The sequence below is a fragment of the Melozone crissalis genome, unplaced genomic scaffold (genome assembly GCF_028551555.1).
Source record: "Melozone crissalis strain CALT ecotype California unplaced genomic scaffold, PUWL_Pcris_2 ptg000090l_1, whole genome shotgun sequence".
Classification (NCBI taxonomy): Eukaryota; Metazoa; Chordata; class Aves; order Passeriformes; family Passerellidae; genus Melozone; species Melozone crissalis.
The window spans coordinates 1562501-1580784 of NW_026535867.1; the positions used below are offsets into that span (position 1 = coordinate 1562501).

Below are 18284 nucleotides of genomic sequence, written 5' to 3' on the forward strand. Positions count from 1 at the left end.
TGAGATTTTATTTTGGAAAGGATCCACTTTGGAGGATCCCAACGGTGATGAAGTTTCCTCCTAGTCTGGTTTTCACTTGTCTTTTAGAAGGGAAGGGTTGCTACCTATTATGGGCAAAATGTTTTTGTTAATTACAAACTGCATTATGCATGTCATACCTGTATACCTGAACACTTTATTAATTTCCCTATGGAGCTTAATTACTGATAAATACTTCTTTAAATCAAGAGTTCATCTGGTACCTGTGGAGAATGTTACAGACTCAGAAACTCTGCTGAGACCTTGACGCAATGGACACAGGAAATGGCCCCACCAGCTTTCCTTGCCTTTCCAAAAATATTTTCTCCATGGAAAAGAGCCAGCTCCTACTGCAATTATAACTTGCCCACTTCATGGACAATAGCACAATAATGAAGAACTTCTTTTATACAGAGAAAATACAAATGTCAATTCTAATATAAGCAAGGGGCAGTAAGGTACATAGGCTCCAAATGCCCATGCCATGTTTAAAAAAAGTACTGCTTATTTTGAGGAAACCTTTGAAAATCATAACACAAGTTTTAGTTTGGAATAACCATGTTTTACACAAAGTGTTCCACTGTTCTCTCAGCCTTTGTAGCAGTGTATGTGCAGTTAAGTATCTATGAGTGCAAGACCACTGTCAATTCTTCAGTATTAAAGTAACATGCAATACTAATGAAACAAGAAATGCAGTCAGTTTTGAGGAAGAAGACAACATTGAATCAACTGTATAACCCATCTGGTAAAAATGAATTAAACCACTATGGTATTTTCCTATAGAATTCTTCATTACATCCACAACATTTGTCTTGGAAGAAACACATTCAGACTGAAATTAGGAAAAAATGCTCCATCTTCAAATTCTAAAACATATACAGAAAACACTCTTACTAACACACTTAAATCTCTATTGGTTCTTACTGGCATTATAATATTTTTCTGCAAGTAACCCTGTGGTGCTGAGTGCTACAGATTACTTTTTAAAGATTACATGGAAACAAAATATGGTAATGATTACATCATGGTGACAACATAATGTCAAAAATAACTACAACATTGAGCTTCCCATGAAATATGCACATTCCTCCTGCACAAAAAACAAAATCCCAACATTTCACATTAAAGAAGCAACAAAAAGATGTACAATTATTCCCTTTTACTATGGAACTGCACTCTTTGATTTATGATCATTTCCTTTATCCTGAAAGGAGATCACTTGACACAAAGACTTAGCATATATAAAGTATATATATGTATACACATAAAAATTATTTATGATAATTTCCTTTATCCTGAAGGATATATATATATAAATCATATATATGTATATGTATAAAAATTCTTTTTGATAATTTCCTTTATCCTGAAAGGACTTCACTTAACACAAAGATTTAGTATATATAAAGTAGATATATATATATGCATAATATATATAATATATATGTATAATATATATGCACATATATACATATATATGTATACATATGCATATATATGAAGTATAAAAAGTAAATGTATACTTATGTATACTTTTTTACTTTATATATGTATAAATTTTAGAAGTGTGTATATATATATATATATAAAGTATAAAAAGCTGCATGCTACTTTATATATATATATATATATATATATATATATATATATATATATAAAGTAGTGTGCAGCTTTAACCTATGTTTTATTTGAATCTTTGCCATCAACTCTAGGGAAAAAGTGCTTTTACAAATGAGCCCCTTGCACCAGTGAGTTGCCCAGGAAGGCTCCTGAGTGCACCCCAGGAGCAAAGTGAAGCTGTACCTGAGTGGAGTTGGATAGTTGGTTTTTCCACGGCTCCTCTGCGCTGCTGGTCAGGTTTGTGCGGTTATGAGGTAGAGAGAGTGCGTTTCGCTGCAGGTAAGGCACGTTTCCATTACTTCCACTTTCTGTTATGTGATTATTGCCTATCAAAATAGTGTCTGTACTACCCAGCGTTCTTGCTGCGCTGCAGGGAACGGGGCCTGCTGGAAAGGGTCCATTAGCCAGAGGCTGCCCCGGGCAGGCGGGACGGATTCCACGCTGAGCGACGTTAGGCACTCTGGTCAGAGCAACCTGAGGCTGCTGGCCAGAGACAGAGTTTGTAGGCAGTGATGAATCAGCTGTTGGCCCGTTAGGAATTCCAGTAGATCGTACCTGTGCAACTCCTGTTTGTCTCATCTAGTGGAACATGAACAAAGCACAACAAGGTTGGCTGCGGAACTGAGAAAGGAAGGGTCGTACAAGGTTTGTGTATTTTACTGCACTGGTCAGTTCCAATTTTATACTCATTTTAAGATCTTTACAGTTGGTTTTGAGAACTGTCAGGCTCATAAAAATGCTGAGTAAATATTAAGTAAACTATCAGTACAGCTTTTGCTTGGCCATTCAGTCTGAATGTTTTACTGCTGATTCTGGACAGAGAGGGAGAGAGGAGTGAACAATGACAGGACGAGAGAAAAGCTGTTACTACAGCCAAGAGTTTTCAAGCAGAACTGCTTTTAGATATGTCCACTCATGTTACTTTGAAATCTTTTACATTAACCAGCTGCCCTATAATAAAACACATCTAAACTCATTATGTTTCAACCACTAATCCACAACTATCCTTTATCCAAAAAAAAATTACCATAACACAGCAAAGGGCGCGACAACTCTGTACAGCAGAAATTCTTTGCAATTCTAGAAACACAACAGTCTCCATTACTGACAAAAGTGTTGTAGGTAAGAAAAATATTTTTGTTCTCACCTGCTGGTGTTGCTGCATCAAGACAAACTGACTCTCCAGCTGTTCCAGCATAAGTTTCTGTGCTGGATTTAGATTATTTCGGTTTGCACGCAGCTGTTCCAAGTGCTAAAAAAACAGCAATGTGGTTCACAATCATTAAAATTGCATGGACTTTTTAATAACTTTCTTGCATAAAATACTAAAAAGTATCCATGAAGGTAAGACTTTAAAAGCTGAAAATAATCTAGATTTCTGTTACAGACTCAAAAAACTTTCCATACACTCTTTTGCAAACAAACCTTATTACGAGTTACTAAAACTCTGTAAATTATCTGAGTGTATAATTATTACTGCCACACTAAAATTAAGTGTGCTGGTACCATGAAAGAAAACTACATTCAAGTATGATTATATAGAATTCTTATCATAATTATGTGCATTTTAACACCTTTTTGTATTGTGTTATTCTTTTATTAATACTGTTCATCACAAAGTGAATTAAACCTATAGGCACACATGAAAACTTCTCGTGAAAATAATAACAAAAAAAAACAAACAGAAAATTGCATGATATTAGCAAGAGCAATATCTTAAGTTATCATATTGATCTTGTTTGCAACTGATAAGTTTAGGTATCTTATTACCAAAAATTTTGATGTCTTTACTTATTTAAAAACACTCAGCACTCTGCAACATTCTACCAGTAAGTCTGCTGCTGCTAAGTGGTGTGACTTAAAAAGCAGATGAGGATGGTTCATGCCAAAATCCTTGGATTAACAGTACCTTCCATTCTGAATTCCCTCTGGAGGGGAGTGCAATAAATAATCTATAAATATATATGTACACACACACATATATGCATGTATATGTAACATGCCATATCCATCCAGCCCTTGAATTGCCAATTTTGAAAGGCCAACTTTGAAGATGCAATAAAGGCTTTTTTATTCACTCTCTTCTTGCATCATACATTTCTGGCTTTCCTTTTCGTATGTGCTGGAACCCTGTCAGACTATTGCCAGCACATCCAGTCTACTGTACTCAAGAGAGGCCTACTGAGGTTCTGCTTGGAGAAGGAAGTTGGATCTGCAAAAAGGTGAGACTGAAAAGGGGAAAAAGTAGTCAAATATAAAATAAGCAGAGAGAAATAATGAGAAAATAAGCAGAGAGAAATAAGGAGAAGGAAATAATGAGAGAGAGAAAGAATGACTGAGGAAGAACCAAAGGGGTGGGGAGGCAAGAGAAGGAGGGAGGGAAAATTATACAGTATAATAAAGCCAGTACTGTTCAGACAGAGAAACAGCTGAAGAACTATACTGGAATTGAGGGGAATATTGCTCAGTTAATGAGAATGCTTTCTGCCTCTGCACTGTGCTCCCTTCTATTTCTCTTTGCATCCAAAGCATGTGCAATGCATGGGTAAAATTTTCCAGCAGGGCCTGATTTTCAATACATGGAATTCCTGCTGAACTCACTGCATGCCCTAATGAAGTGACAACAAAATTTCCTGACAAAAACCACCCAAAATAAGATCTCCAAACTAAAATCTAGCATTTCATATAATTGTATTAGGTGACATATAATACAGAAAAGCAGCAGCAGATTTCATTTGAGTAACTATTTCATAGGATGTGCTTATTTGTTTATGCAATTTGATACAAGAAGCAACCTCAGAGGAAGGGATGATATCATAACAATACTTCCACACCTCTTTCAATATCTTCCACACTACAGCAAGTCACAAAACTCACTTTGCACACAGGTGTGACAATTTGCACATCTGTCTTTAAAACATCATAAGAAAAGTTACTGTAGGTACTTTATAAATTATAGAATTCATACAAAGTAAGTGTTCAGCTTCTGCTAGAGATCATTTAGTTTACTAGAACTTATGTCACAGAGAGAGGCCACAAATATTAGAACTTGAACTATACCCTGGAAAGTATTTTACAGTGAATTTCAAGAATGTGACACCAGAACATGTCCCAGGTTTATTTCCTTCAAAGGAAGAAAGAAAGAAACAAAATATTTAACAGAGCTTCTGAAGATCTCCCATACATACCTGTAATTTCTGTGGTGTCAAGCACCAAGAATGAATTTGTTGCTGTACAGGAGGATGTGACACTGTATGGCCACTGCTCCAAACATCTGATGTATTCTGAGAGAAAATGTTACATTAAAATGTGTGACTATCAAAGGGCCAACATAATTTCTTTTACTATCTAGATTTTAACTTATTTATGAAAGAACTAGTAGTTGTTTCAAGAATAATAATATATAATAGCAAGAATGTACTAAAATAACCAAGTCTCATTCTACCATTCCCAACAGTATCAGAGTAGTCTGAGGAAAAAGTTAATGATACCTAACACCATAAGGAGAAACAAGCAAATCAAATTATGCAATTAACTTAAATGTATGCTACTTTTAAAACTGAATACTTTATCTACTGTAACACTTTTACATGATGATGAAACACTTGAATTCTAAATATAAGCAAAGGCAATAGACAGGATGACATGATTGTCTCCCTCTCAATTATCAGACTACAACTCTACTTCTTCACTGACACAACTACAACTGCAGTATAGTGCCACCAATGTGCACTGCCCTTATGCACCTCCTGCCTAAGCTGGAATCTGATTGAACACACCACTGAAAAATGTTTTTTAAAATTTCTGAAAACATTCCCCACCTTGATGCCAAAGGATTAAAATTTACAGCACAAATGGTGCATGCTGCATCATTTCAATGCATATTTTCCATATAATTTTGGTAGGGGGCTCCAGTTCATCAGAATATATACCTTTGTTGGACTAGATGTTCTTTTCCTCTTGGCAGGACTGGTCAGGTCATCTACTTGGCTAGAAGGAATCATGTGTAGTGGCAAGGATTGCTGTGAAATTGGTGTTTGAGTGAGGCCTAGTACAGGTTCAGTATTTGGATGATGAGGTTTACAAGCCTAAGAATCACAGAAGGAAGACAAAAATATGGTTCTATATATTCTTAATGCTTTCCTTTCAATTTTATAATTTTAACAGCCCACAGACATTAAAAGGGCCGAGTAGATATTCTGAAGCTGATCTCAATAACTGAAAAATCAGTTTCCATATGGTCATCAATGGAGGAATGTGTACCTTTCATGGGATTATTAAACCACTGCAGCATTTCTATTTAAGATGAAATCTTTTAAAATCATGAAAATCCACAAAGGTTCTAAATTGGTACCCCCATATTTCTCCCACATTATCGGGAGCTCCTTGATCTAATATCCCTCTGCAAATAAATCAAAGGCTTCTTTCAATAAAAGCCAATCCTGTGCTCAATAAAATAAGCTTGACCACTACAGATTGTAAAGAACCCTTAAAGCTGGGCACCTGCAGAACATAACCCAACTTCTCACCTGCTGTGCTGTGTTCATGGCACCCTGCCTGGAGGTAAGCTCTGCGGGGATTGGTAGGCTCCATGCCTCCTCAATACTAGGAAGTAATTTAGTTTTATTCTGTAGACTACCTTGTGGAAGGTTACACAACTGAGCCTAGGAAAAATTATGTAAAAAGCAAATTTAACACAAGCCTACTTTAGTAAGAGCAAGTCCATGAAATCTTCCTAAATGCTGTAGCTAATTATGTCTTAAAGAGAGGACAGATTTAAAATTTTGGGGTTTAGAAAGGTGCTAGGTATAAAGAGGGTAACCAGAATATAAACCTTTGTGAGAATCAGAACAAAGATGAGCTCTGGATTCAGAGGTCTCATAATTCCTTTTTTCTGAAATTGCAAACAAGAGTGAAAGATAGTGTGGTGTGTATTCTCACTATATGTTATGAGAACTTAAAAATGTAGACAAATACAAAGAAAAATGATGTAAAACAGTATGCTTTGATTAAATGTGCACAATAGGGTTTATAAGGAATTAAGTTCCACTTAAAAATGAAGAAATAAAATATTACAGGCTATGATATGCTTACAGTACACATGAAAACAGGTTAAACACACCACAAACAACTGCAAGTTAAACTCCAAGTGTGTGACTTCTCCCCTCCCCTCTGCTGTGTGTTTGAAGAGCATTTCAACCCTGCTTAAAACATTCGTTTTACCTGTAAATACTTTATCCGTGCTGCAAGTGCAGAGGTATTACTACAATTTTTGCTCCTAGTTGCATTTAAGTAGCATTTAATGGCATCCTGAGGCTGGTTGCAGGACTCATAGAGTGTGCCTAGGTCCATCCAGGCTGCAGCATGGCCATGGTCCAATTGTACAGCACAGATATAGGCCTGTAAAGCATCCATAGGCTGATTTTGCTGTTGGTACAGCACACTGAATAGAAAGATTAGTGAAGGTGAGAATTAATAACAAAGTCAAGACACAGGTAACTCAAATATACACATCCATCCCCAACCCCTTAATAAATCTTGGCATTATATAAAACCCAGTTATAAGAAGAAATATATAAAACTTTAACATTGTATGTAACATTTTCAGCATTTTAAAAGACTGAGAAAGCAAATATTAATTCATTATTTAAACTTTATATCAGACAAGTCTGACAACATGGGTGTGTAAATAAAAAAGACTTTACAGTCCCTCTGAGTTCACAAAAAGCTGATATTCTTTATTTATATATATTATCATTGAATTATATAATTCTATTATCCTGTATCATTCTTACCCTATTGAACACCATGTATCTGCACTTGCTTCTGATTTATCAATAGATTGCCTATAAGATATAAAGGCATCCTGAACTTTCCCAATACTTGAATAGCACCTGGGAGAAGAAAAGAAAGAGCTTTGGTAGTATCTATAGAAGGTAATCATTGAGAGCATGGCTTACCAAGACTGATCTGATAAATGTTAAGTCATGCAAATACACACTCAACATTTGCTGTTTCTGAAAGCCAGGCACAAGCAAACTCCAACATCTCAATGTGTATTACTAATTATTTATTTAAGCCTCCAAATCTACTTAAACCCTGGATTACTACATTTGCAAGGAAAAGTCATCCCACATTTGACAGACTTGCATTTCTTTCACTGGTGATACCTTATCAGTCAATAAAACCAGTATTTATCTAGAGATAGCATTACAGTGAAACAATTAAGTTACCTATTTCATCAAACAAATGGTTATAAAACTTAATGTTCTACAAAACAGAATTATTGAGAGATACTGACCAACTCAATCAGGATGGTCCCTGACTGCTTGGGAGGCTTTTTATGTGCATTTCTTGCATCTCAATCATATTTAAGTAATGAACAAACCAGTTACTTGTACTGCATATAGAGAGCATCAAATTTTGTAAAAGGTTGTGTGATTCTGTGTTTTTTTATATGTCTTACTTTAATTCCCCATGTACAAATTCAAAGGTATTCTGGCATTAAAGAGAACTACATTATACCACAGGGAACAATACCTACAGTTCTAAAATTAAAAGCTCCAAATAAAGCCAAATCCAAATATCCATCTATATATATATTTAATAGTTTAATCAACAATAACTCTGTCCTGTATTGTTTGTAACAATTTTCCCTGTTGGAAAAGAAACTGACAACTCTCAAAATATATAAATAACAATAGAAAATTTATTCTAGTAAATCATAAAAAACAAGCAGAACAGTACAGGGAAAGGTCTGTCAAACATGCTACACTCTTTCAAGTATTTTTGAGGCACACTAGGAAATGAATACAATAAAATATAGCATTACTTTGCCTAAAATCCATTCCATTAAGTCTGAATGCAGTGTTTCAGGAGAAAGTTTTAATGTCAATCTAACCCAATGTCCAACAGACGCGTTTCACTCTGCCGGGGTATCACACACACAAAGCCTCTCATTAGGGTAGCACTAACATTAGGCCCCCACAAAACTTTGGCAGATGGAGTTTTTGCAGTGGGAGACAAAGATAAAAGATAGCTTTGACCAACTTGTTATCTGGTTTGGACAACCAGCAGAGGAAGGAACAGCACAAGGGAATACAAGAGGAGGGGAAAAAGAGTGAATGCACGACCCCATAACCCTCCTGTTCTGCCAGAGAATGGACTGGAGAAATGGGGCACAGAAACATTTTTGTTCTAGTCCTCCCTGTAAAGAAACAAATGCTCCCACTGATTTTTTCACCCCATTTCCTGAATTGTCCCCCTTGTCTGCAGGGTCCCAGGCTTCACCCTGACCACTGAGAGCAGCTTCCCAGGTGGAGGAACTCCAGCTCCACCATGCCTGAGATCTCAACTTGCTCAGGGCACCTGGAATGGGACTACTGAAGAAAACCCAGGATTTTAGCCCAGTGGAAGATAAGATGCACAAGATGATCCCTGGCTCATTTTCCCTTTTCCCTCCACACTTGCCCTGTCCCTTTGCCCCACACACTCAGTGCCGGCTGGAGATCCCTGTCTTACAGGAACAGCTGGAGAAATGTTATGAGCATGACAAAATCAAAAATGGGTTCCAGCTGGATGCGACCAGAATCCTCAAGAATGTCAGCTGGAAGACACTGAGGTTAGGATATTCATTTTATTTTTGCCTCATTTTTTTAAAATGTATTCCTCAACAGAACGGATGTGTTCACATATGGACTTGAATTGTCCTCAAAGCTTTCTCCAAAACCTGAGTATTTCAATAGTTGCTGCTGGCTTAAGTGAAGTACTCGATGTTCCTAAAAGGCAGATCAGAAAAACCCATCAAATTTGTATGATTTACACCTGGGAATGTTATTTTTCAAGTAAAAAATACTGTCAAAGGTTACAAAATTAATTGAACACTTAAATAGACACTAGAATGGATCAGTCTGAGCCATACATTGCTGTGTATGCCTTTTAAAAATGGATGTCTGCCTAGGAAAATATTTGTATTTCAGTGCAAAAACTGAGATTAGGAGGGAGATTCTGAGAAAATAGAAAGAGAAAGAATTATGAAAAAGGTATGAAGAAAAGTAACAACATTCAGAGAGAATTTACAAAAAAGAGGGAGAGAAACATGTAAAACCAGGCTGGATATATTCAGATTACTGTAAATGAGTAGACTGAATAATAACTACAAAAAAGCAGAGCCACTTGGGCAACATACTTCATTTCAACTTCTAACCTTTGTTCATCCCAAATATGTTAGCACCTTGTCTTTTCATACACTTCCCAGAAAACTTAAGATTTCAGTAGATATATACTTTCCCTTCATTTTTCCTCTGACAGGATTAAGAAGAAAAACAATATAAGATACTCACAATAATGAGTATCCTCAAAAAAATTTAACAATATAGTTAAAGTGACTATAAAATCTTTTCTCACCTTCCAAGGAAATACCAGGATTGACCAGAATTTGGATCTGCTTCTAGAGATTTCTGGAGATACTGTATAGCATAGCTTTCCTTGGTTGCCTTGTCTCCAAGCTGATCCACGGTGTGATGCATCCAGCCTACAAAAACAATCCACAAATGGGAGAAGTGAAATTCCCCAAGACCACTGAACACTCTGGCACAGCAGGAATTTGTAGCATTGGTGTCTCTTTAAAAATAAGAATATCAAGCAATAAAGCCACTTATACATACATGACAAAGTTTAAAAAACTTTTAAAGTTCTATACTAAAATTACAGGACAAAAAAGACTCAAAGTTAAAATTACTTTCACGTAGTTTTAAAGCACTTTTTTGGGTTTAAATAATTTTCTAAGAGAGAAGGAGCACAATTACGAACTGCTCAATCTTCTACCAAAAAAGTGAATATTAATGTCTTTCCTCTTCTGAACACAGATACCTTCCCTGACATTGTGAAAAATGCCACCATTCTCCCTGTCACATATACATATAGCAATTATGATCTTTATACATATATACATATCCTACATATATATATATATATATATATATATATACACACATATATATATCTAACGTGTATTATCTACATATTATCTTGCTTACTCTTTTTCTTCTAAACCCTTGTGTTTGTCCCATATCTGCATTTGGACCAAGAATTTTTGCATCTCCACTTGAATCTTTCTTACATTGTCATTTCCTCCTCATTAATACAACGTATTTTCCATTCACCTTGACAAATGCCATCACCTCTCATCTACTTAACAGATTAATCTAACCACACACGTCATATACTTTCAAATGCCTTTTCTTCTTTCATTACATTAGACAAATTATTCATCCTCACTTTAAAGGCCTCCTACAACCCATCCTCCCCAATAATATTTTACATGCTATTAAAATGCATTTCTGCTCTAGCACTGATGCAAGGCTTGGTTACCACTTCAAACAAAGCACCTTCATCACTTTTCTCCAGCTGCTCCTCATCTGCCTCCAAGCTCAGATGGAATTCCTTCAAGCAGCCACAAAACCATCTCACTGCTGTTCATACAATGAGTACAAACAAGGCAATCTTTTGTGGCCAGCAGCTGGCTTGCTGAAATCACTGCATACCACAGGGCTCAGCAACGTCTTGCTGTTTGCTCAATAGCCATGTATTTGTCTTAACAAGCCACTGCTTTTCAGAAAACACTGTAAAATGTAAGATGTGACAGAAGACTGTTCCTGTCACACCCATAAACAGCTCCTTGGGGAACGCTATGACACCAATTTCATAAACTTTGTATAAAGTTCTGGTTAATGACAGAGTTGAGCACACACCTGCACTGCCTGTTCATTTAAAACTTCTGAGAGCTAAATATTCAGCACCCTAAATTTGTGCTTTTTGATGAAGTCTAGCTGCACAAACAGGCAAGACTGAGAAGGAGCTGATGGGTATTTGCAAGTTCACCTCACTCTCTGTAATTACACTTTCCTTTATGATTTTTATTCTACCTGTTTGATACAGCTCATTTTTTCATTCCATGGGCTCATATTTGTTAACAGACACCACCCTTCTGCAAATGGAATGCAAACTTCCAAACTTTAACAAAGACAGTCAGAAACAAAATCACAGCTACTGAACATTTGCCTGAGGTGGTCTCAGAAATATCACTTGAAAATTATGGTCACAAGCACAAGTTCAAAAATTTCATGGACTGCAAGAAATGTCAGGTAAGGAGTCAAGTGGTTACAGTCCTGAAAAAAGTGTTTTATCTTGACTGCAAATCGATCAAGTAAAAAATCTACCAGTCGGGGGGAGAGGGGAATAAAAATACCCAGTGATTTTTGCAGTCACATAACACAACTTTGTGTCATTAAATTAATAAACAAGCTATGATTTTGATTCAAATCCTAAGCCTCTGAAGTTCTTCAGCATACAGAAAATACTCATGCTTTAAGGAAAAAAAGGCTTCTCTGAGGTTAGTTATTGGAATTCACCTGAGTGACTGTACATTAAGGATTTATGTACCAGGTGCTGTTCCAGACAAAGATTGAGATAAAGATAATAGTAAAGGAATTATGGACAATGGTAAAAAAAGACATTAAACAATTTCCTTTATCTTTAGAAATGTTGTGTGCCTATTTTCTGTTTCATCAGAACCTTGCTGGATTAAAAGATAACATGTTGTATCTTTGAGAGATCTTTACTGAGGTTCACTGATAAAAAAGAACAAGTCTATTTCTAGAAGACAGAAATGAGAACCAGCAATCCCTATCTGGCTTCTCTGCTGAAACAAGGGCTGCTTCCCAATTTTATCTTCCTGCACAGGGAGTTGAAAAAGGCAGTATGCAAGAAAGGGAGAGCAAACAAAAGTTTTCCACTAGAACAACACAGGCAGGGGAAACTGGATCTGTTCTTAAGCATAAAATGAAGAATGCACATAAAGAAGGTGATGGAAAACCCCTAAGCTGTGCAGTTTCCCATTTGCAAGACCTATCTCCAACTCTCAACCAGCACAATTGACTACTTTTTCACTGCTGGGACATTTTTAATATGATAAATCAAACCACAGACCTTGTCCCCACATCACATATGCTCCATGCTCTTTTGCAGGTCTTTGTAATCTCATTTGGAACAGATTTGGAAAAAATCCCTCTGATGTGCTAGCCTAGCTCATGAGTCTTTTTTTTTCATGCTTATCAATCATTCTCACACTGAACTTGTGGCAATCACTTTTTCTTTAGTAAATGTGAGTGTCTCTGGAGACATTAAATTCTTCCCCGTTTCAGCACCTCAGATGCCTCATCCAATTTCAGAGACACCATCTAGGAATTCCCCCAGCCAAAAATAATGGGGACTGCACTTGGGAACTCCAAGCAGTTTATGTTGTTCTTACACTTTTCCTTATCCAACAGCTGAATACAACTTGGGAAGGAATATTGGGACAGATTTGATCTTCAGACTCATTAATTTAATGTCATTTTGGGCAAAGTGATGAAAAGAATTGTTGTCTGGAAAGCAAATGGGACAGCAAAGAGCAAGAAGGAAGATCTTACTGTGATGTCTACCTGAACTAGTCAGCACTCATCAGCTCTACTGGGTATGTGTTTATCTGGGAATCACAGGGCTCTCCTCCACACTCACAGCTTTGGAAACCAGCAACCAGAGCAAACATTTTAGTAATTCTCTTACAAGACAAGTAATTCTCTCTGAACTTGCCTAAATTCCAATCTGGCTCAACAAACATTAACTAGGGAAGGAAAATAAACAAAAGCTATTTTCAAACTGATTTTTTCTGTCAAAGTGAAAAAAAAAAGAGTTCAATATACAAATACAAATATGTTTTGACTGGGTTTTGCAAGTAGTATTCTGGCAGATGGCAGGTATTCTCTATTATATTTTCTAAGCAGCAGTGCACCACCCAGACTGTGCTTCCTGAGGAGGTGTTTTTATAACCAGCTGCTAAAGACTAAATCTGTGATAAACACCAGACTCTGATAAATACCATGCTAACAGAGCAGAGCAAAGGAAAAGGCATTATTCCTTCAATGGTCCAGTTAAGACCACTCTATCCCTTTCTCCACACAGAAGCTACCCACACTACAAAACTGGGTGACCTATGCTGATTGAATAAAGAGAGTTAATCCAGCTTTCAGACAGCAGACAATTCTCAAAGTCACTGCTCTTACTGCTAGCACAGAGACCTATGGCAGGATTTTATGAATACAACCATGTGCCTTTGCTTCTATTGTGGCAACATACATCAAACAGAGATGAAAAAGAGCTGGTCAGCTCTTTTGAGAAGCCTGTCTTCCACTGATCAGATGCACAGCCTTTCTGGATGAAACTGCTGACAATTTATGCTAGGTGACATAATACCAAGCTAAAAAAAATAAAATTCAAAGGGCTTACTGAGATGTAAGCAACACTGTCCTGTGACAGCAAAAAGAGCAACAGCCAGAGTCCTGCAGCAAACTCCTCCAGCAGTTTGATTTGTGATTTCACAGAGATGACTCAAAATCAGCCCACTGATTTTGACATTCTGTCACAGAGCACAAATTATCCCACTCCAAATCCATACATAACCTGCATCACAGAGAAAGAAAGCTCTGTGGCCATAACTTAATGCCAGTTACAAATTCCAGTTAAATGACCACTATGTGAAGAGGGAAAAAAAATAAAAATGGGCATAAGCAGGCTAAATTAATATTTAGAATAATAAATCAGATGAAGAACATGGAGAAGGTGAATGAAGGAGTTCTATACTGGGTTGAACAATTTTAACAAAATATTCTGGAAATATTTTGATATGGTATAGAGGACAAAAGCATTTTATTCTATACACTTTTTAGAAATTCTTGGCTAAAAACTGTTTATTAGCTTTCTATAAACACAGAATATGACAATTTCAAAAAAATAATTCCTTTTCACTTTTTATTTGTTTTTTTTTAATGGCACCTGATGATAAACCTTTTAGTTACAGGAGCTGGTTTTCATTACACAGTATAATTATAGTGAAAGAAAAGGTAAATTTTTCAGTTGCCATGTTCTTCTAGTCTGACACAGTATTTAGGCTTTTTCAAGGGATGTTAGCAGAGGCAGAACAGAGAACACAGAATTCCAACTGCTGCCCTTTCTCTGAAAAACCACCCTCTCACTGCCCAAAATCTAACACACAAGAGCTTTTTAATTTTGTAAGTTTAATCAAAATATTTTCCTCCTCTCTTATTTACTTGATTATCTACCTCTACATGTTCTATTTGGTGAAAATCTCACATACCATGTGCAGTGTGTCTAAGACTCTCTTTGGAAAAGGAGCCTTAAAAAACACTGCTGAAGGCAAAGATGGCAAAAACGAAACACAGAGGAAAATAAAAGTTAATTTTACATACCTAACTGCTGTAAGACAGTTGCTTTTACTTGTGCAGGAAGGTTTTCGATCTGCAAAAGCTGTTCATAAGCTTCCTTTGCAGAGTGATACTTTCTCTGCAAAAGGAAAAAAGTAAATGGATTAATCATAGAGCTTACAACAGATCACCAATGGCAACGATTTCACAGCACTGACAGCACACAAACACATTGACAAAAAATTCCAGAATTTTTTTTTTTTGCATACAGTGCATATGAAAGCTTTAATGAGTGATGCGTATATATGGTAAGAGAATAACTTCTACAAATATAGTATTTAATAGAAATTGCCTACTTAAAAGAATTGAGGGAAATTTGCAAATTATTAAGATTTTGTCAACTCCTCATACATGCATTATCCTTCTTACATTACAATAATGAATATTCTGCTTTTAAGGGGAATACTTGAATGTGAATCTACATCTGAGAAAACCCCACACAAATTCCTCCCAGGAAAAAACCAAGATCATCAGTAATTGGTGGCTGGTATAATTTTGCCTCTTTCCTTCTTTTGGCATATCTGAAGTGCCTCTTTCAAGATATTTGTTGTCCTAGTAAGAATCTCACCACACGCTGAATAAACAGGTTTATGCCTAGATAATGAAGGTTCAATATCTTATTATCTGCTGTATAGTTTAGGTGTGCCTACGATCTAGAAACACTCAATTTTCAATTCCTTACACAAACAGGTGTTGGTATAGGAAACCCATTTTCAGGTTAGGACTGGGTGTCTTTATTGACTTTTGTCAACTGTATGAGCTGTTTTGTGTATATTAAAGGTTAAGACTTGTCAATAATTATTTGATGAATTATTTGGTAATAATGTCAGCATTTATCTTTGCACTCCCTAACAACAGTTGCTTAAAAGTGAACGTATTTTAAATGTTCAGCTGTTCTGTGCCTCCTCTTCCACAAATATGCTTTTAGGTAATTCAACATTAGACTTCATTCTGGCAAAGAGATGAAGAGTGCATTAAAATAAATGGGGCCACCTAACTGCAAATGACTGTGGCTTAATCACATTTGTTTTAAGCAAGGAGAACACAGTAATCAGTACTGGTGTTTTGAAGGGACAACTGGGAAGAAAACTAAACAATTAAATACCTAGTAGAATTTAGAAATGTTATCAAGTTCTTGAAATCTCAAAATCACAAAAGACAAATTGGTGATTTAAAAACCTTATTCTAGTCAGGAAGAAAAATTAAAGCAGCAATTACATACTTTCAAATGGAACAAGGGGAAGTTGGTAGAAAAGATTTTTAATTGGTGTTCATGAAATGCAGACAACTGGTAAGAAAACAAATAATATAAATAAATAAAATATCCATGTCCAGCAAAAGAAAAACAATCAGGAAAAGATTTTAAATTTAGCATTGGGAACAAAATTTGTAGTTTATGACTATGAATGTTGAGCAAATGAATAGAAGTTCACTATGGAGGATGACAGTGGAGGCAGCAATCCAGATGTCAAATTAGGTAAATATTAGTGCCTAATAGTCACACTTTATTAAAAAATATGTTTACAGGCTCAGGAGGTTTTAGAAAGGCCTTTTAAAATAGAGCACATTTTCCAGACCTAGATTATTTTTTACTTTTGTTATTTGTTGTAGCATTTAATCTTTAGAAATCTGATTATCTACATGCCTTAAAATACTAACAAAAACTGTCCCCATGTTTACATTTGGTTTTATTTCATCAAATCAGAATGGTTAAGGTTGGAAAGCACCTAAAAGATTATTTAATTCCAATGCCCTGCCATGGCAGGGACACCTTTCACTAAATGAGGTGGCTCAGAGCTCTGAGCTGGCCTTGGGCACTCCCAGGGACAGAGAGAGCACCCACAGCTGCTCTGGCAGCCTGTCCAGGGCCTCACCACCCTCACAGGGGAGAACTTTATGCCTCCATGCTAATTCCAAAGTCCTTAATGTTTGGCTGCATCATGAATGGTCTTAGAAATGGAAAAGGGGAAGAGAACCCAATCCAGAACCTTTCTTTAGACACTGTACAAACCATCTCACTTCCAGAGGTGAAATATTAGAAACCAGCATTAACCACTGCCAACTCTCATTGGCACCAGGCTTGTCTCTTGTCCAGAGCCTGGAAATCCATCCTTTAAAGTGCAGTATTGTGGTACTTAATTAAGAAATGAATTAACTTTTTCATTAATATTAAGAGAGTAGATAATTTTCAAGTATATGGAGAAGTTAAAATAACTGTTTCACTGTGTCCTGTAAAAGAAACCAAGCAACCAGCCCATCTCCAAAACATCTCTAATTGTGTCAGAGGGAATATCCAGAATGAAGCCAGGACTCTTTTGGCTATCAGTTTGTCAAATTCCAAAAAACAAGATACCACTCCCAAGCAGAACTGTGAGACAAACCAAACCTAGGAGCAGAATGCACCAAAACTTTTCTGCTCTGACTTGCATTAGAACAAAGTTCCTGTAATTGTCAGTCAGAAAGCACAGCTTAAGCACAGCCACCACTGCTCACACTCTTACACAGGACACCTGGCACAGTGACCTGGGCTGTTAAACTTCCTTTTGATCTGCTGGAGTAAAACAGAACTGATGTGCTGAATGCAATCTGGATGGTAGCCAAGTAAGAACCACAATAATCCATGAACTTATGGATTAATGGTGCTTTGGGATGGCAGATTTCTGTCCTGTCACACAACTTTGCACCAAAAGCACTCAAAAGAAAAATATTCTGTTTATCAGATTCATATCTATTATTTATATAGAAATACTTCAGGCTATTTTTCACTGTGCCATCAAAAGACAGCACTTACTTTCTAACTGACTGAAAATATAGTTTGTCTGTCATCCATTTCATTTGCAACAGGTTTTGTTTCCATGTCACATCCTTTCCTCAGCCATATGACACCTATAAATGTGGCAAAAGGGCACAACATCTACATTATGTAACCAGTCAGACATAGCTGTCCCAGTAGCCACTTGGTTTCAATTTATTTATATTCTGGAAGCTCAGGGAGTGTTCTGTAATTTCCCAAAAGATTCACCTGAAAAGCTCTGTGGTAGGATTTGACCAAGAATTTGTAACACAGCTTTATTTGCTGTTGACCACAGATCCCTAATGCCACGTGCATCAGTTTGAATTGAAATTTAAAAACTTTTAAAATTGCACTTAAATTTGAAAATTTCCTAATATACCAAATGTACTTAAAAAGCACATGGGCAACTAGTTGGGATTGATTCTGTGCATTTATGAGAAACAAAATGAATTTATATAAATGAATTGAGAAATGTCACCTTCTAAAATCCACATATAACCTTTTATATGTAAATAGAATCTCATAAACGA

At 36.3% G+C, this 18284-nt stretch overlaps 1 protein-coding gene across 6 annotated transcripts in view; it reads right to left on the reverse strand.

Annotated features, from left to right (window-relative positions):
- KDM6A (lysine demethylase 6A) overlaps positions 1 to 18284 on the reverse strand; it is a 153228-nt gene that overhangs the window by 38278 nt on the left and 96666 nt on the right. For 2 of the 6 annotated variants that reach the window (XM_054291233.1, XM_054291232.1), the window contains exons 9-17: positions 14946 to 15039; positions 10045 to 10171; positions 7434 to 7532; positions 6862 to 7081; positions 6168 to 6302; positions 5571 to 5726; positions 4827 to 4922; positions 2786 to 2890; positions 1822 to 2217 (exon numbers count right to left, since the gene is read on the reverse strand). In XM_054291233.1, coding sequence (XP_054147208.1) covers positions 1822 to 2217; positions 2786 to 2890; positions 4827 to 4922; positions 5571 to 5726; positions 6168 to 6302; positions 6862 to 7081; positions 7434 to 7532; positions 10045 to 10171; positions 14946 to 15039 — 1428 coding nt within the window. The remainder of the gene's footprint in view (positions 1 to 1821; positions 2218 to 2785; positions 2891 to 4826; positions 4923 to 5570; positions 5727 to 6167; positions 6303 to 6861; positions 7082 to 7433; positions 7533 to 10044; positions 10172 to 14945; positions 15040 to 18284) is intronic. The other 4 variants (XM_054291236.1, XM_054291237.1, XM_054291234.1 and 1 more) reach the window with 3 other exon arrangements.